Raw genomic sequence first — 27,781 nt, forward strand, 5'->3', positions numbered from 1 at the left:
TTAACATTTCTATTGTACAAGAATGAATTTGATGGATGAACCAGCTTTGGTGATGGGGTTATGTGAAGTGAATCGAGGATAGGCTACCATCATCATCATCATCATCCTAAACCATCTCCAGTTTCCCGGGTGTGGTATATGAGCCTCCTCCATCTCATCCTGTCCTTGTACCATTCTTCCTCCACCAACTTGTCCCAATCATGACCTCTCAGCATTACATCGCTCTTAACTAAATCTATCCATTTCCTTCGTGGCCTTCCCACGGGTCATCTTCCTTCTACCTTTCTGTCAAATTCCTTCCTTGCAGTTCTGTTTACTGGCATCCTCTTCATGTGACCAAACCACTTCAGTCTTGATACCTGAATCTTATTTAGGAGAGAATTGTCTATTCCTACTTCTTCTCTAATTTTCTCATTCCTAATCTTGTCTTTCCTGGTTTTCTGGATCATAGTGCGTAGGAATTTCATTTCAGCTGCCTGAAGTTTGGAATTATCTCTATTGGTCAGTGTTGTGGTTTCGAGACTGTATGTAAGAATTGGTGTATAATAGGCTACCATAGAGAATAATTAACTCTGTCTTGGAGGGGAAAAATAAAGGAGACCTAGATGACAAGACGACAGTGGCTGGACTGGTTTTAAGTGATTTTAAGGTAAGAGGTCAGAGTGCAAGTTGCAAATAGCAGTCTATGAGGCTAACCAGTTCATTCACAAACAATCATACTGAATGCTGCAAGGCATCAAATTCTACAATGAAGATATGCAAATTTTTGTGATGGGATTTTGCAAAGCACTGTGAATGATATTGTCAATCCATAATTGTTTTCTCAGATAAAGCAATGTCATTTACATGTCTATTTTTTAAGACATTGTTATTTCAGAGAAGTACTGGACATGAACACTTACACAGTATTTCAAGCAGTTGTCTGATAACAAATTACAGTATATCATCAATAAAATTTTGCAACAACACATGCTACTCAGGATTCTTTGGAACCAATAGGGGAGGCTTATGATGACCATGCCTTTGATACAGGCTTATGGTTTCTTTGTCTGAGGGACACAAAATAAAGTTTAAAAAAAGTAACAGTTTACAAAAATAATCTGCAAACTGTCTGTTAGGTTTCCAGCTCAGAGGCTGGTTAGATTCACAAATAGCACCAATCAAAGTTATGCGCTTACAAAGAAACACCATAATGAGCCTTACAAGGCAGGGTGAGAGGTAAGGTAGTTTGCCATTGCTTTCTTCACTGGCCCAGAAAATGCTATTGCAACATGATGGGCCTATGAATAGCACCTTTCTTAACATCCAAATGCACCAGTCATGGTCTGAATATCATTACCCAAAAGCTTCCACAGTGTCACAGTCATAAATGAGACTGAAACTTTGGTGGTAGCTACATTTTACTATGGCCTGTGCCAAATGACAAATACTGCTATAAGTTTTCCAGAAAGTTTCATTATGAGAGGATGCTTCAGAAGGGGCCTAAAAATAAAATTTAATATATCTCTCTTTTATATAAAAATGGTTCATGGCGAATTTTTGTTCTATACCTTTTTTCTGATACAGTGAAAAATAAGGGAAATATCAGTGGCAGTCATGTGAATCAAAGAACTGATAACTAGCTCTATAGACTGTATGGAGGCTTGTACACCTGTCTGATACCTGGCTTCTTTTATGAGGGCCATTCAAAAAGAAATGAGCTGGAAGCTATAAAATGAAAACTGCTGAAAGGATCATAATGCAATTGTTTGCGGAAGAAGGTGTAGTCTCTATAAGAGCGCTGAGGTCCTAAACTTGCCAGCGGAGGGACATGGTTGCACACAACATGACGACAGAGCGAGCACGCGCACCCGTTGATTGTCCACTGCACACAGTCGTGCTGACACAATGAAATGGAGGCTCCAAAAGAAGAAGAAAAGGGGTGTAGAGTGTTTTCTGACAGCGGAAGAAGTAATGGAAATGAAAATTAATTGAGAATGGCTCAAGTGTACAGAGAACACTGCATGTCTGTTGCAAGTGTCAAGGCATGGCACAAGTGATTCAGGGAAGGACGGATGTCGTTGGCCGATGATGCATGGTCTGGAACACCACACCACATTACCGATGTCATTGTCCAGCAGGTCGATGCCCTCATTATGCAAGACTAGCAAGTTACGATAGCAGCCATTGCATAAGAGCATAAAATCTCAAGAATAATTTAATAAAACCACCTATTCAATACTTTCCACATTTAATGTAGCGTCATCTTCAATACAGAACAATAATGGGAGTTGTTACTTGTAAATTGCGTAAGAGGTCGAAGTGAACATCGGAAGTGTTCACGTCATTGAAAATTCACTAAAAGCACACGCGGTGGGTGCCTCACAGTATTCAACCAGCACAGGAAGCATGTCAAATGGATCTGCGCTATGCCAAGGAAGGGGATGAGTTTCTGTTACAAATGGTCGCTGGAGATGTGACATGGTGCCATCACTTTGAACCAGAGTCAAAACGACAGTCTCCAGTGGAAGCATGCAGGGTTACCATGACCCAAAAAATCCAAGGTGAGCTAAAGAAGGCTCTGAAAGGCAAATGATATACCTCGGATGACGACATCAAGCAGTATGTTCGCAACGCAGCCCCAGGAATTTTTTGAGATGGCCATTCACCACCTTGTGTCAAAGTGGAACAAGTGCCTCAACAGTGCTGGGCAATACTTCTGAAATAATGGTACAGGTTTTTATTTTATAGCCTCTGGCTCGTTTCTTTTTGAATGGCCCTTATATGCCAGAAGAAAGAGATCAAAAAATTGTAAAGGGCCACAGAGAGCAAGGAAGCGAGTATGTCATGGCAAGCTGCTGACGGGGGAGACATGCCCACTTATGTGCCTCAGGATCTGAGGAACAATGTGATGAATAGACAAATATGTCATCATACACATGCTAAGTGATTGTCCTGTCAAGGATGGGTACTACAGCTAGTGAGTTATAGGATTGTGAGCGGCCGCAAAAAGACCTGCGAGATGGGCAGCAGGCAGTAGTATGATGGTAAACAGGGTGCAAGATTTTTCACAAAGAGGAAAAGTCCTTTCAATCTTTAATTATTGTGTTGATGGGGTGGAAGTTCCTTTTGGGGATCACTGTAAGTACCTAGGTGTTAATATAGGGAAAGATCTTCATTGGGGTAATCACATAAATGGGATTGTAGATCTCTTCATATGGTTATGAAAGTATTTAGGGGTTGTAGTAAGGATGTGAAGGAGAGGCCATATAAGACTCTGATCAGGCCACAATTAGAGTATGGTTCCAGTGCACGGGATCCTCACTGGGATTACTTGATTACAGAACTGGAAAAAAATCCAAAGAAAAGCAGCGCAATTTGTTCTGGGTGATTTCCGACAAAAGACTAGTGTTACAAAAATGTTGCAAACTTTGGGCACAAAAGACTTGGGAGAAAGGAGACAAGCTGCTCAACTAAACGATATGTTCTGAACTGTCAGAGAAATTAATCTGACTAGTTTTTAGAAGTAGGAGGGATCGCAATATGAAAATAAAGTTGGAATTGAAGATGACAAAGTGGGGCAAATATTCATTTATAGGAAGAGGAGTTAGAAGATTGGAATAATTTACCAAGGAGTTGTTCAATCAATTTCAAGATTCTTTGAAATTATTTGAGAAAAGACTAGGTAAACAAACGATAGGCAATCTACCACCCAGGGACTGCCCTAAATGCAAATCAGTGGTGACTGATTAAAGACGAACCCTAGAGATGTATTATACAGTACAAACTAGAATAAAAACAGACATTTCGATGTTTTTGTGTGTTATTTACACAAGATTTATTGTATCATTTTGTTTCATTTGTGATTATGAAAGTAAGCACGAAAAAAGAAACATAATTTAATTAATTATTGTTGGTCTATTTGCATCTAGGATTTCAGATCACTGAAAACTGGCAAGTTTTATGAACACATTCAAACTGATAGTAGGTTTTTACTTAACTACTTTAAAAGAATAAATCTGGAACATTAAGTATAAATTTGTCTTGACAGCCCACATTAATGTATTTTTCATCACGATCAAGATAATCATTTTTCATTATGGTAAAGATATCTTGATTATAAATTTTAATACAGATTCTTTTCTTTTTTTATCATACAGTAGTTTAATACCTTGTTTAACTTGGAGAAATATTACAACATATTACAACCAATCAAAACTAAGCACACTCATTCATTTTCATTCCATACTCTTATAGACCATTAATATAATATTCACATGAAAAGTACTAGGCCTAAGTAAACACTTTGTTGCTCAATCTGTTTATTATTAACTGACACTTTGCATAACCAAATTGTTCTTTCCTATTTTTTACAGTGTACATTTCAGAGCTTTCCACAATAATAACTATGCATGAGAGTTTGAGAATTTATTTTCTCTTGCATTTTATTACCTGTTTCACTGAGTCTTAAATTTGGCAAGAGTATAAAAGACACAGAAAACAAAATACAAGAGATAAAAGGGAGTTCAATCCTGTTTGGCTCAAAGAAAATAGTTATCTTCTTTCTTTATACTGACCTGGTTTGAATATTTGTGTAAGGTCCACATCTTCCACTGATACACCAAAGAGAAAGGCATCTGCTGACTGGAAAGTTACTTGGTTGTAGTCATCAATCAAAACTCCATGGTCATTAGCTATAAAAAGAAGTTCTCCTTCCAGAACAAGATCATCAACAGAACAAGATTTACCAATTTTCGGTAGAATAGGGCCATAGAAAACATCTTTAGTCCTCCAAGCATCAACAGCAACCCAGTCATATGCGAAATTCTTACAACTTTTCTTCTCAATAATGATAGTGATACTATCACCAAACTGTACAGAATTTAAATATGATGGAAATTTGGCCAACTTACTGAAATACTTCTTATTCACAAGAACAGGAACATTCTTAATGGCAACAATAAATGAATTACCTTTCAGTATCTCAAACACAGTTCCTGTGTGCTCTTGTCCATTCCGCAGAGAATCAGCAAAATTCCACAATTTTCTCCTTGACTTTTGAGATGTTTGATGCTCCCATATACTTAATATCCTAAGATTTTCCTTACCCTTAAATGGTTCAATCTTACCATCACATTTCACTACTTTTCCAAGAGGGAGTATCTTCTGAATCTCATCATTTACTTCATTACCGAAAATAATATCTTTAGTAAACCTTGCTTCATATTCTTTTCCATTAAAACAGCATTTGATAATTCCTAATGAGGAAGATAGGTAACCAGTTATTTTGCCTTCCAATTCTGTTATTTCCAAATCACTTGCAGTTTCAAGAGACAAAGATGTATATGTTTCCTCTTCATCAGATGAGCTAACTGAGAGATCGGAACTGGATTTGATCCCTTCTGAAAAGTTAGCTTTAAAATTCTCTTTTTGAGATTTTTCAGAATTCTGAGGTTGCCATACACAGATTATTTCAAGTCTGGTCATGTGCATGGAGGGTTTAAGCTTCCCTTTAAACAGTACTCTTTCTCCAAGTTTGAACAATTTAGGCAAGTTTGTTTCCAAATAATTATCACAAATAATCATATCCCTGTTGAAGAATCCTTCATATATTTCTCCGTCAATGCAGCATTCAATAATTCCAACCGAAGTAGATAAGAAGCCTGTTATCTCGCCTTCCCATTCTTTTATGTTTTCATTATCTACAGATTGAAATGACAGAGAGCCACATCTCTCATTCCCATCTGCTAACTGTTCTTTGGCATCTGATATATACTGAGAAATAGTTAATGATTCACTGCTTACTTCCACAAAGGTAGCCTGAAAAATATTCTCAAACATTTCCAGTCTGAAAAAAACAGCTTGGTCAAGTTTCAAGACCTTTAACAGAGATACTGTTGAAGGTATTACATTCTGGTTAAGATGCACATCCTTCTTCGTAAACACAGCTTTGTGATTCTTATTATTCATCTTGAATTCAATTGTTCCATATTCTTCCCATAAAGAATTTATGATGCCAGAGAATATTTGAACACTCTGAATGGGATTTAATGATGTTCCAAATCCATAGGCTGCCAGATGACTGTCTTCAATCTGCACAACTAATGCTTTGTAATTATAGTCTGTAATGTCTGTGCAACGCATTACCTTCACAGACACGCGCATACCAACTTCAACCATCATCATAAGAAATGATGTCACTGGTTGTGGTTTACTACTGTTATAAAAAATATTTTCTCCAAGAAATGTTGCTCTCTCTACCTTATCATCTAAATAAAACAAGATAATGCCAGAAGTACCTCTGAATTTTTCAATAGAACCATAGAAAAAATTACTATCAAAATTAGGAGAAGGTACATTTACATCAACAAGAGTTGCTTTTAAGGAAAGATCCCCACCTTCTAAACATGGGTCTATTATTAGTGATACAGTCATTCCAACTTGAAGTATTGCTGAAAGAGGCAAACTACTGGACAGCCTTTCTTTGTTGATATGCACTTCATTTTTGGTAAATGCTACCACTTGTTTTTGTTTTCCTACCTCAACTTCAACAGTACCAGAATATGATGCCAAATACGTAATTATGCCTTGTAACACTTGGTCATTAATTTCACATCTTGGTAAGTTTCTCACTTCATAATGTATTTCATTGGAATTTTCATTACTTTCCAATGAAAGAGATGAACACTGTGAAATTTCAGGAGACTGTGGTTGGTTTACCATGGGATGTGATGAGACTGATTCCTTCTGAGGAACAGGTCCATTCTTTACAATACTACCACCCTTTAATATCCGTACCGACTTTGCAAGTGGAAACCCAAAAAACTTGCTCTTAGTACATAATCTCAATGACACCATATCACCTATATTCAAATAATCTTGAATCCAGCCTTCTTCAGTTATCTGCTGAATTTCTTCTTTGAGGGAATCTATTGTGAGCAAGATTATGTTGTAAATATTAGTCTCCACAATGGCAACCCGAGATGAAATAATTGCAATCACATTCCCAAATATGGAGTCAGGTATTTCCTTGTAGTCTTGAACAAGGAACTTATAGGGTTCCAATAGAGTTAAGAGTTCAGGCTTTTGACCTTGCCAAACACAGGTGATTGAGTAATCAGCATTATCTTTATTTCTTTTAATAGCATCAAAAAAATATACATCTCCTTTTGAAATGTATACTGCAAGCTCTTTGGAATCATCACATTTCTTTCCATTCACAAAAAAATCTGAAAGTTTAAACATTCCCAAGTGCTGACCATCTAACTCAAACTCAAGCTGAGCAATAGTGGCTGATACAATCTCTACTACTGTACCAAGGCCACATTCAATATGCTTTGATGCTGACACTTTATTAATATTATGAATATAATTCATATCTTCATTCACCTCAACACATGTAGCTTTGAAACTAAAGCCATTATCTTCATATTTCTGTACCTTTATGGAAACATACATACCAACACTCAGTACAGATGAGAGAGCCATGCCGGGTCTTAATTTTTTCTTATTAATACGAATGCTACTTCTGTAAAATATGGCCTTCTGTTGTTTATTATTATTCCAGAATGTAACAACACCAGATGCTGACTCCAACACTATTATTATACCATAAAAACCTGAAGTGTTGTTACTACCTGGACGTTCCACCTCAACGGCTGTGGCAACAAAGTTACAATTAGTCAGTTCTGAGCAATTTTTAACACTGAGGGTTACACTCATGCCACACCTGAGAACATAGAGCAGAGATAAATTCTTCCTCAGCTTCTTCTTGTTGATCACAACACTGTCAGTGAAAAAAATTGCCTTCTCCGTTTGTCTACCAACACTGAATTCAATGACACCACCTCCGCTCTTCAACCTTTGTATAGTACCATTATAAACCTGGTTGTTATTGCCACTGGCTGTAACACTTTCTGAAAAGCACTCAGGAGTACAGTTAACTTCAACTAAAGTTGCCTTGAAATCATAATTTTTGACATCTTTGCACTCCTCTATAGTCAATGACACTTCCATGCCTAACTTCAACACACTCAAAAGTGATACTCCTGGCCTCACTGTCATATCACAAATATGGACACTCTTTTTAAAAAAAATGGCACAACCATCCGCCTTGTTAATTTGGAAAGTAACCTCTCCAGTTTTTTCACTTAGGTGTTGAATGATCCCCTGATACACATTTGGATCTTTCTGTATGGGTATGAAAACAGCAGTAGCCTCAAAGGAACTGTCATCCGTATCTTCACATTGAAGATTAAATGTTACAGGCATGCCAATTCTCAATGGAGATGACAGAAATATTCCTGGCTCCAGCCTCGTTTCACCAATATAGACATTTTCCACACAAAAAAAGGCAATTCTATTCTTATTATTCTTTTGGAATGAAATTGTACCTCCAACTTCAGCTAGACTTTCAATAATGCCACTGAAACCATTATTCTTCACTGATATCACATCTAAGTATGTAACTTTAAAACTGCAGCTGCTGAATCTAATGACTGCTTTAAAAGTGACTAGCATTCCAACTTCGAGAAATGTCAATAGTGATTCACTTTTTGAAACTTTCACACCATTCACTGTTAAATCATCACGGATGATGATGGCCGTCTGTTCTGTGTTATTGGACCAGAAGGTAATGACGCCATTGGATTCAGTCAAACTTTGCACTGTGCCATGGAATATGGTATCTATTTCATTATAAATTAATGGAGAACTGACACTGAATTCTGGATAAGCCTGCACATGAATAGCTTCAAAATTAAAACTGTGCTTTGTGCAAGGAGCAATTTTTATAGAAACAGGCATAGAAATGTACAATAAGGATGAAAGAGAGTCATGGTCAGATAATCTTTCCTTATTAATAAAAACATTATGTTTGAAAAATATGGCCCTCTCTTCCCTATTATCGATAAGGAATTCCACAATTCCTGTTCCATCTGTTAACTTCTTTATAACACCACTAAGAAAATCAGTTTCAGGAGAAGCAGTATCCTCTTCTGTTGTGTAAGTCTCATCCATGTCATAAATCAGTTGAAGACAGAATTTGCCATTAATAACTCAACTTAAACTCACGTACGTAACTGCACCTGAAAGAAATGAAATAAGTTACACATTTCATAAATTATAACTGATTGATCTCAAGTGTGTTGAAATAATGACTATTGATGAAAAAGTGTGTGTATAACAGTATTAGTATATTAACTCCAATAGCAGACAGCCAGATGGCGTCAAATTGAAATGTCTGCACACGGTAGCTGAGGCCATACGATTATTATTATTATTATTATTATTTTAACTCCAATTTTTTTTTTTTGCTAGGGGCTTTACGTCGCACCTACACAGATAGGTCTTATGGCGACGATGGGATAGGAAAGGCCTAGGAGTTGGAAGGAAGCGGCCGTGGCCTTAATTAAGGTACAGCCCCAGCATTTGCCTGGTGTGAAAATGGGAAACCACGGAAAACCATCTTCAGGGCTGCCGATAGTGGGATTCGAACCTACTATCTCCCGGATGCAAGCTCACAGCCGCGCGCCTCTACGCGCACGGCCAACTCGCCCAGTAACTCCAATTTTAAGATGAAAACAGTAAAAAATCTGGCAAGAGACTGTGGAGTCCCAAGACCATACTGACTCAAGCAGAAAAGCATTGCCCGTCAAAGAAAACTGGACACATTCAACACCACTAACAGACTAAAAACTAACATCAGTTTGGATAACATGGCCAAATAAATTATCTGTCTCAAAAGGCACAGAAGAAAGGGGCATTAAAAATAAAGTCGAAACTAAGCTGAATATAAAGAAGCACTTAGCACCCAGAGTTCTCTCTAGAACTGCCATTTTTACAGACCATCTGGCTAACATAACCTATACATATGCTAGTTACATAATACTAATATTAATACATATTTGAGTCGTTAGGTGCTTGAATAAATACTGTAAAACTATTTATTTAATAATATTCATTATTGTCAGCAAAATTGCATCAATTACATCGGAGTTTAAATGTTTAGCTTAACTACTGCGTAGTTTCGTGCACGAGTGTGTATGGATTAGCGTGGAATTACATATGAGCACTTGATTCCGCATGATGTTACAAACCCGTATAGCACTCCACAGCAACCCAGTGATAAGCCCCAGAATTACATGATTATGAATGAGCAGTAGAACACTAGTTCAAAATAATCTTATGTCTTGTTTGTAATAACACTAAAATAGTTCAGTTTTGCAGTTAATGTTTACCTGTCTGATATTATTGTTAATGCCCTGAGGGGGATAAAATGAGATTTTATCATATTCATTTTTTAAGTAGAATTCCCTGCCCAGCTACTCATTCCTGCCACCCGGCTGATGAAAATTTCTGGTCGAGATCACTGGCACCAATATACTTAAAAATTAAGTCCCTTCCTAACTGGAAGAGACCACAGAAGCTCTGAAGATCATAAAACCACAGAAAGCTGCAGGTATTGATGGAATTAACTCTGAGATTCTACTACACTTTGGACCTGCAATGATCAGATGGTTTACGACCTTCTCGAACGCCTTGGAAACAGGCAATTTACCATCAGTTTTCAGGAAAAACAAAATAACAGCAATCCCCAAACCCAACAAAGATTCATAAAAAGTGGAAAATTATTGTCCTATAACCCTTCTAAGTGTCACACTGAAGCTACTAGAAAGATTTCTAATACCATCAACAAGCATGTCCCTCTAGAACAGGTTGGCTGCAGACCTGGAAAGGAAGTGTTGAACAAGTTCTTGCACTAACATACCCATACTGAAAATGGTTTTGAGAAGACAGTAATGAACATGGCTGTTTTGAAGGTCTTCTCATATTCATCAGTGTTATTCCCTGTTTGAAGCTCACTAATCTTATCAGTAACATGCTAAGCAATAGATATATCCAGGTCTTTGCTGAGGATTTAAAGAGCAAAGTACATAAGCTAAACGATGGGCTTCCACAAGGCCCTGCATTAGGTCCTGTACATTTCAATTTGTACACACTTAACCAAAAACCAAAAGAAGGAAATTCATTTATGCTGATAACTAGAGTCCAGAAGTTAGGCAAAATGCCTTTGTTTCAATCAGGGTGGAACATCGAAGTGTAAAATAGAAATAGACACATTTCCACACATTTGGAACAGTAGGACCCATTATTATTTTGATGGTTTGCCTATTTTAGTTTCTGTTGCCTATTTTTAATGACTTTTCTTGCCTTTTGTGAGTTGTTATGGATATTTTCTGCTATTATTTACATATTAAAATTAATCAGTAGTAATAAAATAAAATATTATTTCAATGTACTGTATTAATAATAAAGAGATCAATTTCATTTTAATTTAATAGATTTTTAAAAAAATAACATTTGCACAAACAGTATTTTGGTGTTATGCAAATCTCAGTCCACAAGTCAACTAGTCAAGAGGGTTGCCTAGTCCCGTACCTGCTATATAAGATTAAGTACTAAAATGTGATGTAGATGTGTATTAAGTAATGTAGACTAAACCATTTTTAATATTTTAGAGCCAATTTTTGTCATTTTAAATGCCCATTTTAGTTATTTTATTGCCTATTTCCTAAATTTTCAGTGCCTATTTGCCTGCCTATTTTATCCAAAACAAATGCCTGTACCTCCAAACTCTACTGATAACATTGCCTTAGTTTGTCAAGATCAAAGTTTCTTGGGAGCAGGAACAACACTCACATCAGGTCTGACAAGGTTGGACAGTTATTTTGAATGATCCTGTCTTCAACTTAACCCTCAAAAACCAGCTGTATCTATGTTTCACCTCTGCAAAAGGTATGCAGATTTTAAACCAACTGTCATTTCAGAGGACAGACCCTTCAACACTGCAGTGCAGTCCAGCTCCATGGCTAAATGGTTAGCGTGCTGGCCTTTGGTCACTGGGGTCCCGGGTTCGATTCCTGGCAGGGTCGGGAATTTTAACCATCATTGGTTAATTTCTCTGGCACGGGGACTGAGTGTATGTGTTGTCTTCATCATCATTTCATCCTCATCATGACGTGCAGGTAGCCTAAGAGCGTCAAATGGAAAGAGCTGCACCTGGATAGCCGAACATGTCCTCGAACACTCCCGGCACTAAAAGCCAAACGTCATTTCATTTTTTCCTTCTAACGACACTGCTGGACATTTTAGTGCAAATTATTAAACACAAATTTTAAGCAATGGAGAACAAGTTTTATGAGACTGGCCAGTGTACTCTCTTTCACAAAACTGTGTTTACTGCTTCTGTTGCAAAATTTTCAGATGTATAGTTAGTTCTCTTTCAAAGGAGGGTTTTGAAAGTTGGAAGCACCTCGGCTTTAGAAGAGCATGAAATTTCCAAAAATCATGGCTAGAAATGAACTATAGATGCAGCTGCTCAAAAAATTATTATTACCAAAACAAACCATTGGAACGAGGTGCTTCTAAGAATCGTAGCAATTACTAAAATGCTTGTTAAAGGTTGTATGGCTTTTCAAGGTGCAAGCGGCAAGTTGTTTGAGTACAATAACAGTAATTTCTTACAAATAGTTGAGTTGTTATCTGAATTCGATACCATTATGGAAGAGCATGTCTGTAGAGTGGTCAAAAACCAAGGCTCTAAATTTCACTATTGTGGGAAAAATATATAAAATGAGAAAATACATCTGCTGCATCAAAGTGGAAAGTCTTATATTATTGAAAAATCAAAAATCTAAATAATTTTCCATAATTTTAGACTGTAGGCTCCATGCGCTGATGGGAGAAATGCCCCGCTGCGCTGTGAGTGGCGAACATTATAAGTTAATGCGTATCACCGCGCACATATCCGCTGTCATCTCACAGCGTGTTGCCATGGCCGACTAAATATTACGAGTGGGATTTCAGAGTGTTTTATGCAACAATCGGCCACATTATTCCAAACTTGCAGAAAGTGGTCATGTAATAAATTTACAAGATAAAAAGTTTGCAGGAAATAGCAAAAGAGCAATAACTGCAAATATGATCAGAAAGAAACATTGGTTAACTAGATATCCTACCATTTCACGATAGAGGAAACAGTAATTTATGTATTAGTATTGGTGATAACGATCATTTCATGAAATCGTGAAGAAAACCTTTATATCACAGTATCTTTTAATGCACCCAGCAAGCAGCATATGGTTCTGCCCAAACGTTATGGTATTAAAAAAATAATCATCTGAAGACAGCATTGTAAAATGATTTTTCTTCTTCTGATTCACCTTCTTAATTTATTTATTGGGTTCTGCTTTCGCATTATACTCAGTCACTAGTCGTCCTATCGAGTAAAGCCAAAACTACGAAGGATGATATATTCATTGTAAGAGGGGGGAAGATAACAAATTAGCTGAAGAAACATACGTAGGTATCATATACTGTGTCAACAAAACTTTTTTTTTTGTTAGTTGCTTTACGTCACACCGACACAGATAGGTCTTACGGCGACGATGGGACAGGGAAGGGCTAGGAGTGGGAAGGAAGCGGCCGTGGCCTTAATTAAGGTACAGCCCCAGCATTTGCCTGATGTGAAAATGGAAAACCACGGAAAACCATCTTCAGGGCTGCCGACAGTGGGGTTCAAACCTACTATCTCCCGAATACTGGATACTGGCCGCACTTAAGCGACTGCAGCTATCGAGCTCGGTCAACAAAACTTGGGATAGAAACTGTAGAGGCATCGCCCTCTACTATGACTCCGCTAATACACCTTCCCAATACAGCCATATGAGCGATATGGGCTTAGTTCCCATTTTTACCACCGAGCGCTGCTTCGCTGACATTGAAACATGATTGTTCATTACAGTACACGTTAAGTGTTTTGTATATTTCTGTTCAAATATATAGGTATTCAATCACTCAATAAACATATTTGAATCACACCTTACACCTCAATAAAGAAATTCAGTGGAGAATGTAGGCCTACCCCTCTGCAGCGGTAAAACAGTACAAAATAATGTTAATGGTAGGTAGTAAATACTTAGAAAATAAATAATTTCACACCCTCTTCTGTTTAAGTGTTTCGCGTTCTCGCGTTCAAGTCTTTCAAAGATCTATGTTATTTATGTGGTTATGTTATTTAAGAATGCAGGAATAGCACACTCACAAATAATTTCACTCAATAACTACGAATGTCCAATTTCTGGACAACCAAAGTGAGGAAAATCATGCAACACAGGCACTAAATAGTCACTCATAGACACAACAGGATTTTTATGCACAAATGGTTGTGCTTTCAATACAAAATCATGAATAATTTTCAAAATCCACAGTGGCAAATCAGATGGGTACTCCAGCCTGCTGTTTTAATCTCTTTTATAAATCAAACCCATTAGCACTGTTGAACACCTTGGTCTTATCAAAAGAATCAAGCATCTTGTCCGGCTGCAATGTTGCTACATTTGTGCTACTGACATGTATGTCGAATCAACTTTTTATCTATAACATGTATTTGACAGTGGTAGCTGCATTAGAAAATTGTGCATATCTGTATACGAGTATATTCTAGGGCTGTTATTACTTCAGTCACGAAAATATCTTTCTCGCGCAGCACATTCATTTTCTTAAACTTAGGCGTCTCGATGCGTTTGCATGTAAGAAAAATGAACCGGTTTCACAGTTTCATTTGATTGCATCTGATACAGTCTCTTGATAAATCACCATTTATATCCTGGGAACCATCAAACCTAGATTTTTTGAGTAAAGAATTTCTTTTCAGAATGTGCCATTTGTCGAAATCAAGAAGAGGCATTTCACTATTAACAGGATGACAGATCTTCGGTTTAATGTGTTTTGAAGAAGGCATTCTTCTTATCCTGCTAACATTAGTCTTATGATTATCACTCACAATGCTCAACGTGAAGAAACTGCAAGTTTCAATTTCCTTTATTGTTTTGAGTGTTAAAATATGTAGTTCTGTACCTAAAAGCCTCTTAAAGAAGAAAAATGCTGCTGTAACCTTTATTTTGTAGTCACAGCGGAAATTATAAAACAGAAAAGGTTATTGACTAAATAGGGTCATTCGATTTCTACTTTCGCTTGCATGACAGTCATCTTGAGTAGTTTTTATTTGCTCAGCATGGAATGAAGCATCTCTCTGCTTCATTTAGGCACTGACTTTCTGCTAAGAGGCGCTCCTTTACTAAGAGTGTTATTCCAGTCTCGCAGTTTATATCTCCTATGTAGCGTGAAAGTATGGACTTATTGGGTGTGGCAAACATATCATTTCGATGATCTGGAATTGAAATTTGGCGAGCAATCCTTTTTTGAAGTAACATTTAGCCATTTATGACCTTTTTGCTCGTTGAGAGGAAATTCATGAAACGAAATCCCATTTCCCGATCTGCTTTTCATCTTACATTAAGGCACAGAGCAGTAAACAATGTTATGTACATACACATTAAGACAGTTCACGACCAAAGAAACAATCCATATAAAGTAAACACAGGCTCAAATTACACCAGCACTCTTAGCAATGATCACTGAGCGTATCTCGTCAAGCAGACTAATGCCAGCTTATCAGCGCTCCAAGCGCCTGAACTGGTAACTACGCCGTGTTCGCTCGTTTACATGTGCGACTGGGCAAATGAGAAGGCGTATTAGCGCAGTCAGTCATAGTAGAGGGCGATGGTAGAGGGATACAAGTTTCTACTCTTCACGCCAGTGTGATCCATTACGGCGGCTATCGACATCACAAACATAACCGGATCAACACATACGAAACGTGGTCTTAGATTCTAATAATGGCTTTAGACAAAAAACATAGAAAGGGATTCAGCGATAGAGGGCCACTGTAAAAATGATTGAATATAGCTTATGTATGTAAACACCACACATATTCCAGCTTCTTATGGTCAGATGTTGATGAAGGTGCCCCTAAGTAGTTCTCATAATGTCCACCCACAGCAGCACATTGCTATACACACGGAGCCTGTACTCTTGACATTAGTAAAGTAGAGCAACTGATGTTTGTAATCAGGTATGTTTCAATCAATAAATTTTGACAATGATGTTGAAATTAATTAATGAAAGCTCCACAGGAAAACAAGTGTATGATATTATCATTGGAGAACTTAATGACTTGGTTTAAATTTGCAGGATATCAGAGAGCAGAGATACGACAACTGGTCCAATACGAGGGGTGATAAAGCAAGAGTGCAATCTAGAAAATCAAATAATATAATTCACGAGCATTCTATATTCCGTGTGGTAGCCACTCTCTCGATCTTGCTGTTAATGATATGGCAAAAGCATCTTTGGAAGCTTCTAATTTCTTCAATATGGTCCAAAAAATATACATATTTTTTTGGCCTCTACTTTTTGATGGGCAATAATTTTAAAAATGTTCATGATATAACTTTGAAATCATTGAGTAACACTAGATGGGAGAGTAGGATAGAGGCCTTAAAGCCTTTGAGATTCTATTGGGGAGATGTACTGTATACAACACCTTGCTAAGCATTTACAAAAACCAAGAAATTGATAATAATTAAATTTATTAAATTATATTAAACAATTTACATTTTTGTGTTCATTAGTTACGTGGTATAAAATACTAAATTACATTAATCCTATAAGCAAGTTGATGCAAACAAAAGATTTTGATCTAGCCCACTTCATCTTTTACAAAACTGCAAAATATTTTTCAAGAATCTTTGATCGGATCCATCCTTCTACAAAACTATTATTGATGCAAAAGAACTTGCTACCAAAATTGCGTGGAGGCTAATTTTGGATCAACAATAACACCACAGTGCATAAGAAAAAGGAACTTCTCATACGAAGCAAGAGACAAACCAATTGAAGATTCGAAAGAAAAAATATAAAATAGATGTCTTTTATTTTACAATCGATCGAGCACTAAATGCACTAGATACTAGATTTGAACAACTTAGTATCACAGTAACTATTTTCAATTCTCATATAATAAAAGTATGTGCCCGTGGCTTCACGTGCGTTTAATTCCGTTTATTTAAAAGCAAAAGAAAAAATATTATTAACACACATCGTTTTCCCATGAATTGCATGAAATACATTATTTAATTATATTGTTACTTTTAATGCTTAAGATACCAGGTTGGTGAATTGTACAAATGATATCAAAACAATTTTATAAAAGATAATACCGATATTACCAACCAAACCAAACCCCATGGCACTACAGCCCTTGAAGGGCCTTGGACTACCAAGCGACCACTGCTCAGCCCGAAGGCCTGCAGATTATGAGGTGTTGTGTGGTCAGCACGACAAATCCTCTTGGCCAATATTCTTGGCTTTCTAGATCGACGCCGCTATCTCACCGTCAGATAGCTCCTCAATTCTAATCACGTAGGCTGAGTGGACCTCAAACCAGCCCTCAGGTTCAGGTAAAAATCCCTGACCTGGCTGGAAATTGAACCCGGGACCTCCAGGTAAGAGGTAACCATGCTACCCCTACACCACGGGCCGGCAGATAATATTACGTATAAAACAAACTAATTTTTCCTTATAGATCTTCTGGATAAATTATATTAAGTGCCCTTCTATTTGGAGCTAAGATATACAGTGTGTTTGCCTTTTGACTCTTGTACAACCCACATACAGTTTGCCATGGGAGAAGCACCGTTTCCAAAGATCGAGTCCTACAACTCTAAGGAATTGTCCTTGTACCCTTTTGATGCACATAGTAAAACTCAAACAAACGAAGAATTGCGGATGTATAAATTGAAACAGTATATCAGAAGGGATGTTTTGAATCCGAGGAATTAATACTACTTCGCCTGTGGTATGTCAATCAGGCATGATATGAATCCGAGGAATGAATACTACTTTGCTTGCCGTATGTCAATCATGATGGTGCTTCAACAATATTCGGCATCAGTTTCTTGACTGAGAGTCGCATCCTGTTGCAGAGAGAGGAGGATTCATATACCCAATAAGGACAAACGGTGCCACAATCGTCCACTCGAAGATGTTCGAGGGTACTCCAGGTGACTTGACTCCAAGTTATTGAAAAGCCCTGTCGTGTAGTTGACAGACTCATCTGTATTACATGCCATGTCGAGAGACTTGTAAATTTGTAGAACACCGAGTAATTCTTGTAATCGTTGCTTGCTGATGATGCTGTCAGTTTAATTTCTTGGAACAAAAATTGCTCTTTGATACAGCCATGAGTGATCAGTGAAATGCTGTGCCCATGTATGATCTCTGGGTCCCGTAAATTTGGCTGGGTATTGCGCACATACACACAGACAAACAATTCCGGATACCACGGACTGAACAAAAATAGCTCCCTATGCCATGGACTTAAAATGGCATCTTGGCTCATAAATATGTATTGCAATTTTTTTTTTTTTAGAAAATTGGCTTTACGTCGTACTGACACATATAGGTTTTGTGGTGATGATGGGATAGGAAAGGGCTAGGATTTTGAAGGAAGCGACCGTGGTCTCAATTAAGGCACAGCTCCAGTATTCGCCTGGTGTGAAAATGGCAAACCACGGAAAACCATATTCAGGGCTGCTGACAGTAGGATTCGAACCCACTATCTCCCGAATGCAAACTCACAGCTGCATATCTATAATCGTGTGGCCAACTTGCACAGTTTACTATTCCTTGTTTGTCTATCTTATGTATTATATATGTTTCCTCTGAATAAAATAACAAAATATAAGATTGAGTTAATTGAAAGAAAATATGGTTCATGGTTTATTGCTGGTATGATGAAAACCTTGTATTCCCTAACATTTTAGTGAATGAAATGAATATCGGGTAAATGATGATGATGATAGATAGATAGATAGATAGATAGAACCTATGCATTTAACTCTCGCGTGGGCCGCTAAAAGAAAAGGGGCAACAAGACTTAAAAGCATTTGCATATGATGTAATTTGGGGTAATGCAGAGAAAGATGTAGAAGAGAGACTGCAGGGGTGGAGTCAGGAGTTTGAGAGAGATGGATCAAACATCAACAAGGCTAAAACGGTGGTGTTGAAGGTACTGAAGGGTGACAATCAGCCAGAAATCATGCTAAATGGCACTAAGCTGGACAGTGTCACAGAATTTAAGTACTTGGGTAGTATAATGTCCAAGGATAACTTAGCTAAATATGAAATAAACAGACAAATCAGCAAAGCAATACATTTTTACCTCCAAGTAAGACAGCTACTATGGGATAAACAAGTACCATTCAAAACCAAGATGACACTGTTTAAATCATACTACACCCCTATTCTCACATACAGCCTGGAAACCGCTACATTAACAAGAAAGGTCAACTCGAAACTCCAAGCACCAGAAATGAAGTTCCTACGCACAATGATCCAGAAGACCAGGAGGGATAAAATCAGGAATGAAAAAGTGAGAGAAGACGTAGGACTAGAAGACTCCTTACTCCAGAAGATCCAAAAGGCAAGAATAATCATACATTTTATTATAGTAACATGTTTTAGAATAAAATATGTATAACACGGATAAAATGTAGGCTACCAAATATGGCTGTCCCCATGTGGGGACACAGTACGTGAAGGGAGTTACTCTGTATCCTAACCTAAATTGTGTATTATTTGGTGGCTGTAAGTTCATTTGTCTAGAAATTTATATTTAAGCAGATACATGTTCGGAATAATAACAACATGGTATATTATTAATGGTTTATGTTCCTTTATAGATCCATAATGAGTAAACATCACACAATTTGTGATGAGAAGCTGAGCCTGTATCTGAATTATGACATTCCACTGGACTCTGATAATGACTACATATCAGATTCAGATCCCTTTGCTTGCGGGACCTAGTGTTTACAGTGCACTGTGTCTTCTCTGGTATGGGCTAGAGCAATCTTGTTTTTCATTGATCTGTCTCAGCTTTATCCTTGGCTTTGACAAAATGAAAGTGACTAAGGTATGAGTGATGCTAGTAATGCCATTCCTTCTGCAGCCAGTCCCTGCTATGAATGGTGTGAAAATATTGCTCATAGGGTCGGTTGGTGCATGCATTTCAGCGGGCTTGGCTGACTGATATGTAATAGCAACTTCTGGTTCGGTGAGGAAAGCAATGGGAAACTACCTCACTCCTCATTTCCCTAGTACGCCTCTTCAGTGATGCCTAGGCCATCTATGACAGCTGATGGCGGAGCTGTTGAGGATCCAACCAGCCTCTGGGCTGAGGACTAAACATACACACATACATCAGATTCAGAAGAAACTGATAGTGAGATTGAAACCAGTGATTTCAACAATGAAGAGGCTGTTAACAGTGATATATTTAATGAAACAAGCACATCCCACAACAAACTGACCCCAGGGGATATCAATTTATCAGTGAATGATAACCATCCAGTGCCTAACAATGGGTTTCTAACAAACAATCACTTGCCAAAGCAGATAATGTGGTTACCAAACAACAATCACCATGCTAACTCTCCTCCATTATTCACTGGTATGCCAGAAGTACACATTACGGGAGAAACACCTATAGATTTTTTTTTTTTTTTTTTTTTTTGCAATTGTTTCCAGAAGAACTGATGTCACTAATTGTTTCTGAATCATACTACTATGCCACACAGCAAGGAAACGGGAATTTCAACCTAACAAATGGAGAATTGAGGGTATTTCTGGGTATAAATATTGTGATGACATACGTAAAATATGCCAAAATTGGTCAGCTGAGAAAGTCCTTCGTTGCGACATTGTTGCCAACAACATGTTGCTAAAACGTTTTGAACAGATAAAAAGGTACTTGCACTTCATTCACAATAATAATGAATATCATGCTGGTAAGCTCTGGAAGATTCGACCTGTCTTGGACTGCTTATCAGAGAAATTTTCAGAAGCTCTGTCACCAGAAGAAAATGAGTCATTTGATGAAATGATGATACCATTCAAAGGGAGGTGTAGGGTTAAACAGTACATAAAAGGAAAACGCCATTCATGGGGTATAAAGGTTTGGATCCGTTATGGCGGTGTAACAGCTTACCTCTATAAGTTTGAGGTTTACCAGGGTACAACAGAAAATCCACCTTCTGAGCTTGGTACTGCAGGTGACCTCATTGTACGTTTGTGTAGTGATCTAAAGGGTAGAGGTCATAAGGTTTTCTTTGATAACTTTTTCACAAGTATACCCTTGCTACTCACACAACAGAAAGATTGGATTTATGCCGCAGGAACATGACGTGTCAACCGATTGGCAGCAGCCAAGTCATGTACGGCTCCTCCAAACGAACTGAAGAAGAAGGAGCGTGGCTCTTCAGCAATTACCATTTCAACTGAAAACATTTCTGTGGTTCAGTACGTTGACAGTGGAGTTGTCAATATGGCTTCAACATTTGCTGGAAAAGAACCGGTTGACAAAGCACAGTGATGGAGCATGAAGGAAAAATCAGTCATTGAAGTTGATAGGCCCTGCGTTATAAAACCAAACCCCATGGCGCAACAGCCCCGAAGGGCCATGGCCTACCAAGTGACCGCTGCTCAGCCTGAAGGCCTGCAGATTACAAAGTTTCGTGTGGTCAGCACGACAGATCCTCTTGGCCATTATTCTTGGCTTTCTAGACCGGGGCCGTCATCTCACCGTCAGATAGCTCCTCAATTGTAATCACGTAGGCAGAGTGGACATCAAACCAGCCCTCAGATACAGGTAAAAATCCCTGACCTGGCCGGGAATAGAACCTGGGGCCTCTGGGTAAGAGGCAGGCAAGCTACCCCTACACCGCAGGGTCGGCCGGCCCTGCATTATCCAGCTGTATAATCAGTACATGGGCGGAGAACTTGATGGGTTGCTTTATAGCGATCTATCGACATAAATTACGAAACAAGCAGTGGTTTTTGAGAGTATTCTACCTCATGTTGAACGTAGCAATAGCAAATGCCTGGATTCTATGGAAACTAGGTGAAAAATCACCACTGGATCTACTGGAGTCCAGAGGTGCAGTTGCAACATCTCTCATATATTCGGGGCTGTCGATGATGGAGAGAAAATCCCGTAGACATCCAAGTTTGGAAGGAAGGTCTCCAGTCAAGAAATGCTGTGTTGCAAAGGTGCCGGCAGAACTTTGCTTTGATGGACTGGGCCACTACTCAAAGAAATCTAACAAAGGAAATGCATCAAGATGCCACTGTGCTAACTGCAAGAGCAAAACACGTTCTCTGTGTAAAAAGTGTGATGAACCTCTGTGTCCAGAGTGCTTCAAATTCTTTCATAGAAAGCCCTGAACTATAGTAAGCGATCTTTAAAGCTTTATATGCACTGTTCACTATTTTTAGGCATAATTAATGCTTGCACTCTGATCATCTTTGTAAAATGGTCTCAATTTATTATACAGTATGTACTTGATGTAATTTTTATTATATTGAGTTTGATCAAACATTGAACATATGCTTTTGTATGTATACTACTTTAATAACAGTCAGGATAATACAATAATACAAAGTTAGTGAATTATAACCATCTGACTTCAACTTTACAGTATTCACTACAAAGCAAATGTCTTACCTCATTAATGAACTAAGTCCTCATATGAAGACAGGTGTTTGTGTTCATAATTATACTTAAAATCCTGGTTTTTAATACTTCATGCCATTTCTAAAAATTAATTTCACAGAGAAAAATTATTTTTTATGTTAAGCATAATTCGTCAATGAGAGGGTTAATCTTGGTGCCACCATGCTGGATTGTTGTATCCCAACGCACGCTTTTGCGTTCCCGGGTGCGCGCGTGCACACACCCACACACACACACTCTCTCTCTCTCTTCCTTTTATTATTATAGATATACGATTTAAATGCCACGTCCAAAGAATTGCTACTAAAACGCTGTAGGCATTTAGAAGTATTTTAACTGGTGGTGTTTCTGTTGATATAAATGCGGTAGTATTAGCAGAGGAAATTTCAGCAGTATCTGCACATTTGGGCAAAAGGAAAGCCTAAGAAATGTACTGAGCTTAATTACAAAGTTAATTTTTGCCCCAAACCTTATTATTGCTTTAAGAACATTGCTAATGATACCAATAACTGTAGCAAGTGGTGAAAGGAGTTTCTCCAAGCTAAAATTAATAGGAACTTTTTATGTTCGACTAATACCAATGGCTAAACTACTTGGAGTCATCTGAGGCAATGCCTACCCTAAGAAATACGATTAAACATAAATATCATAACAAATTTATCTGCTGTTGTTATAGTGTTAAATGTCCGGCTCCATGGCTAAATGGTTAGCGTGCTGGCCTTTGGTCACAGGGTTCCCGGGTTCGATTCCCAGCAGGGTCAGGGAATTTTAACCTTAATTGGTTAATTTCGCTGGCACTAGGGCTGGGTGTATGTGTTGTCTTCATCATCATTTCATCCTCATCACGACGCGCAGGTCACCTACGGGAGTCAAATCAAAAGACCTGCACCTGGCGAGCCAAACTTGTCCTCGGACACTCCCGGCACTAAAAGCCATACGCCATTTCATTTCATTGTGTTAAATCAACAACAATCTCTTTTTGATATGTACTACATGATGACAGCAGATGATGTACTTCGCTGATTGCCCCACTATGGTTCATTCAACGTCAAGAAAACAGTATTGCTCTTACGGACCTACAATGAGTGAACAAACCCCCTCTGAGACACCCATAATTTCTTGTGATTAAGGGATAGTATACTGTACTTTTTAATGTATTATGAAAGACAGATAAAAAGGATGAGGCATTTTTGCCCGTGAGATATTAAAATAACTATATAACATTTTATTTTTTATAAATACATTCGTAGGGAGGAAGTACAATAGCGGAAACAGCCACCGCTTCGTTGCCTCGCTTCATTTGCCTTCTATGTTGCTCTGGTACAAGCATCTGTGAACTGCGGGCAGATCACTTCTGTAGTTAAGTTCTTTATTGCATGTGTGTTTTTAGGCTGTAAATCAGTGCGTACTTGTCTTGTGTGCCTATTTGTGTGATCTCTTTCTAACATTAACACCATGATTTCTTTTGTAGAGATGTCGTTTACGGTATTTATTTGTTGTGTGTGTTTTTCAGCCTTTATATCAGTGTAGAGGCCTAATCGTATTCTTTTGAGTGAGTGTTATGCGATTAGCCTACGTGTGTGATCATTAATAGTGATTTATTTGCGTTATGGGTGAGAACGTCCATAAAATAAACAGGGAGACGTACTGAGGAAGAAACAAAAGCAAACTGTGCTTAATTACCTTTCTCGAAAGAATCCAGATAAAAGTCTCAGCTGGGTGGTTAAAGAAACTGCTGAAGCAACAGGCATTTCTGAGAGGACTGTTTATAAAGTGCGATCAGCAGCCACTACAGGACCTTTGGCTTCTCCGATTAAAACAAGAGAACGTAAAGCACCATGGAAAGACAGCAGGTCAGTCAAGTTCAATGATTTTGTTCGCAATGGTGTAAGGCGTAAGGTGCACGAGTTTTTCCTTAAAAACCAACCTCCAACCTTGCAGCAAGTCCTACAGTCTGTGAAGAATGATAAAGACCTTCCCGAGTTCAAAAGAAGAACTTTGTATCGTTTGTTGAGAGACATGGGTTTCCAGTACGAAAGGAAAGGAAATTCAGCTCGTTTGACGGAAAGAGAGGACATTATATCTTGGCGTCACAAGTATCTGTCAACAGTTAAGAAATATCGAGACGAGGGAAGGAACATATTTTACACTGATGAGGTGGGTTAACACAGGGCACACTGTTGGGAAAGAATGGAAAGATAAGACCATTTCAACTCCATGGGATGCTTTTCTGTCAGGACATCTTGCAGTCTGAAGTCACCTACAGGTCGTGGTCCATGGTTCGCGTTAGTTCATGCCGGTAACGAGAATGGGTTCGTGCCAGGGGCGAAGTACGTGTTTCAGTGCAAGAAGAATACCGCAGATGCTCATGCCGAAATGGACGGTGATTGTTATGAGGAGTATTTTAAAGAACGTCTACTACCGAGCCTGCTGCAAACTCTGTTATTGTTCTTGACAATGCCTCCTATCATAGCCGCAAGAAAGAAGCTCTGCCTACGAAGGCATGGAAAAAAGAGAACCTGCGGTCATGGCTTCGAGAACGTGGAGTAGTGTATGATGAGAACATGCTGAAAACAGACTTGATGGCCCTCGTAAACAGTGTGCGATGGAAATACGATCACCACAGAATCGATGAAATGGCAAGAGAAAGTGGTGTCATGGTTCTTCGTTTACCACCATACCATTGTGAGCTGAATCCTATTGAACTTGTTTGGGCACAAGTGAAGCACTATGTTGCTATGAACAACACCACGTTCAAAACAAGGGAGATGGAAAGACTCATCGATGAAGGTTTCCTACGCGTGTCTACTGAAAACTGGGCGAACTACGTGAAACAGGTGAAAAATATTGAAGCGGACATGTGGAAATACGATTTGATCCAGGATGAAATGGAACCCTTCATCATTGCTGTCGGCAGTGAATCTTCGCCCAATTCAGATTGATAGAGGACTTCAGCCTGCAGCGGCAAGGAAGTAACATTCGGTGAGTACCATAAAGTTGTTGTCTAATGGCAGATATTTTACTTTGGTTGTATATTGCATAGTATTTGTGTGTGTTCTGTTATTTTCGTACTGTACAGAGGTTATTACTGAAGATTTTGATGCTGTGGTGTGCAGTGAAAAGTCATGGCATAACTTGTACCGATACAAAAATTTGCCATGTGTTTTGTTTGTGCTTGCTTTTGTTATTTAGCTGTTCTTTCTTGAGCGCATTTAATTTACCGCTGTTTTCTTTAAGACCCCTTTTAATTTTTACTATTGTCTTTTGATAAGCGATACGACAGCACAGTAGAACCCCGCGTTGCCTGGGGAAATTTAATAATAATTGCTGCTTTACGTCCCATTAACTACTTTTACGGATTTTGGAAACGCTGAGGTGCCGGAATTTAGTCCCGCAGGAGTTCTTTTACGTGCCAGTAAATCTACCGATACGGGGCTAACGTATTTGAGCACCTTCAAATACCACCGGACTGAGCCTGGATCGAACCTGCCTGGTTGGAGTCAGAAGGCCAGCGCCTCAACAGTCTGAGCCACTCAACCCGTCTGGGGAAATTTATTAAATGCAATTAAATGCATCATTCACCCTTCGAGCCCATAAAAAATAATATTTGTATATTTTCTCCGCCGGTTCACCTCACACTTCAATGCTAAGGTTTCTTATGTGCCGTAGTTAACCTCTGATTCTGTACAAACCAAAAATAGCCCCTGTAAACTCACCGTCCCCTTTACTTCATACAAAAAAATTTCTACTTAGTTCATTCCGCTTCTTATCTTGAAGTTAAATATTGAATTTCACAGATGTATATGCCGCCGTTACCCCGTGATAATGTTGCGCAGAGTCGTTTGATATGGTAACCCTGTTGTCATAAGAGAAATACTGTTTTCTTAACGTGGAATGAACCATAGATGGCGGACAGCAGACTACTTGTTCTGACACAGAGGCAGTCTGTAACTTGTCTCACACAGGACTTTTGTTTTGTTTCCCTTCAGTCAGCTTGGTGACTGGTGCGAGTTGGTGGAGGAAAGATAGGTTTATCGCCCGCACTCCTCTCTCCGCAAGGTCTAGACCCCAGAGAGGCAAGCCTCCTGTGCTATTTGAGAGCGTAGTAACTCCCAGCGCGAAGGTGACAATGAAGTACCATTACCCTATTGGTAAGTGTGTGTTTTTATTTTGAATTAGTGGGAAATCCGTGCATTATTGGCTTTATTTGTGACGATTCAGACATGGACGGTTAGTAGTGTACAATGAGACTGACATCATCTGGTTAAAAATTGCGTTGAAATAATGTGTGAAGTAGGCCCCTTCGGGAACTTAACGAGTCTTTTGAACTCTTTAAAACCGAGCTTGATAGCTGCAGTCGCTTACGTGCGGCCAGTATCCAGTATTCGGGAGATAGTAGGTTCGAACCCCACTATCGGCAGCTCTGAAGATGGTTTTCCGTGGTTTCCCATTTTCACACCAGGCAAATGCTGGGGCTGTACCTTAATTAAGGCCACGGCCGCTTCCTTCCCAGTCCTAGCCCTTTCCTATCCCATCGTCTCCATAAAAGACATATATGTGTTGGTGCAACGTAAAGCCAATAGCAAAAAAAAAAAAATGAACTCTTTAAAATGTAAACCATTCTCATCTTGAACTTACGAAGAGAAGTGTGAAGCCAAAAACAAAATATGTATGCCTAATTTGGATATTAAGTATTTTGAGGGTAAAGTAGCAAGAAAATTTCGATTTTCTTGGTACACACGATATTCGTGGTTAGAAGCCTGTTCCGAAAGCAAGAAGCTTTTTTGTTATACATGTGTTTTGTTTGGTGGTGAAAAGGAATGGACTTTAAATGGGGTAATTGATACAAAAACCTTTCTTAGAAAAGCAGAGAAGGATCAAAATTCAAATAAACATATTCAGAATGAAGAGAGATTCCATTTCCTGGGGCGCTGGAGTATAGAACATTCTTTATCTGAAGGTGGAATAATTCAAGCCATTAAACATAACGAAGTTGTGAAACAAAATAGGCTTGTTGTTGAGAGACTTGTTGACATTGTGTGTTTTCTTGGGAAACAGGAGCTTGGATTTCAAGGTCATTTTGAAGGGGAAGATTCGATCAACAGGGGCAATTACCTAGAGTTGTTAGATCTTCTTTCAAAACAGGAACAGTACATTCAAGATCATCTCCAGTCCACACTGGGCTTTAAAGGCACATCAAGCGAAATAAAGAATGAATTAATTGAATCTGTAACTGCCATAATTCAAGAGACAATCAAAGCAGAGTTAGATTCTTGTGATTTCGTTGGTATTTAGGCTGATGAGACCTTAGATGTATCAAACAGA

General features: G+C 38.5%; 1 protein-coding gene across 1 annotated transcript in view; it reads right to left on the bottom strand.

Annotated features, from left to right (window-relative positions):
- The window catches only part of LOC136876199 (uncharacterized), a 77,149-nt gene extending 69,634 nt beyond the window's left edge, over positions 1-7,515 (bottom strand). Inside the window, exon 1 of the mRNA XM_067149944.2 lies at positions 4,557-7,515. Within this exon, the coding sequence (XP_067006045.2) occupies positions 4,557-7,467 (2,911 nt within the window). The 5' untranslated portion in view covers positions 7,468-7,515. The remainder of the gene's footprint in view (positions 1-4,556) is intronic.
- Positions 7,516-27,781: the final 20,266 nt, after the last annotated feature.

The sequence above is a fragment of the Anabrus simplex genome, chromosome 6, assembly GCF_040414725.1.
Source record: "Anabrus simplex isolate iqAnaSimp1 chromosome 6, ASM4041472v1, whole genome shotgun sequence".
In the NCBI taxonomy this organism is placed as follows: domain Eukaryota; kingdom Metazoa; phylum Arthropoda; class Insecta; order Orthoptera; family Tettigoniidae; genus Anabrus; species Anabrus simplex.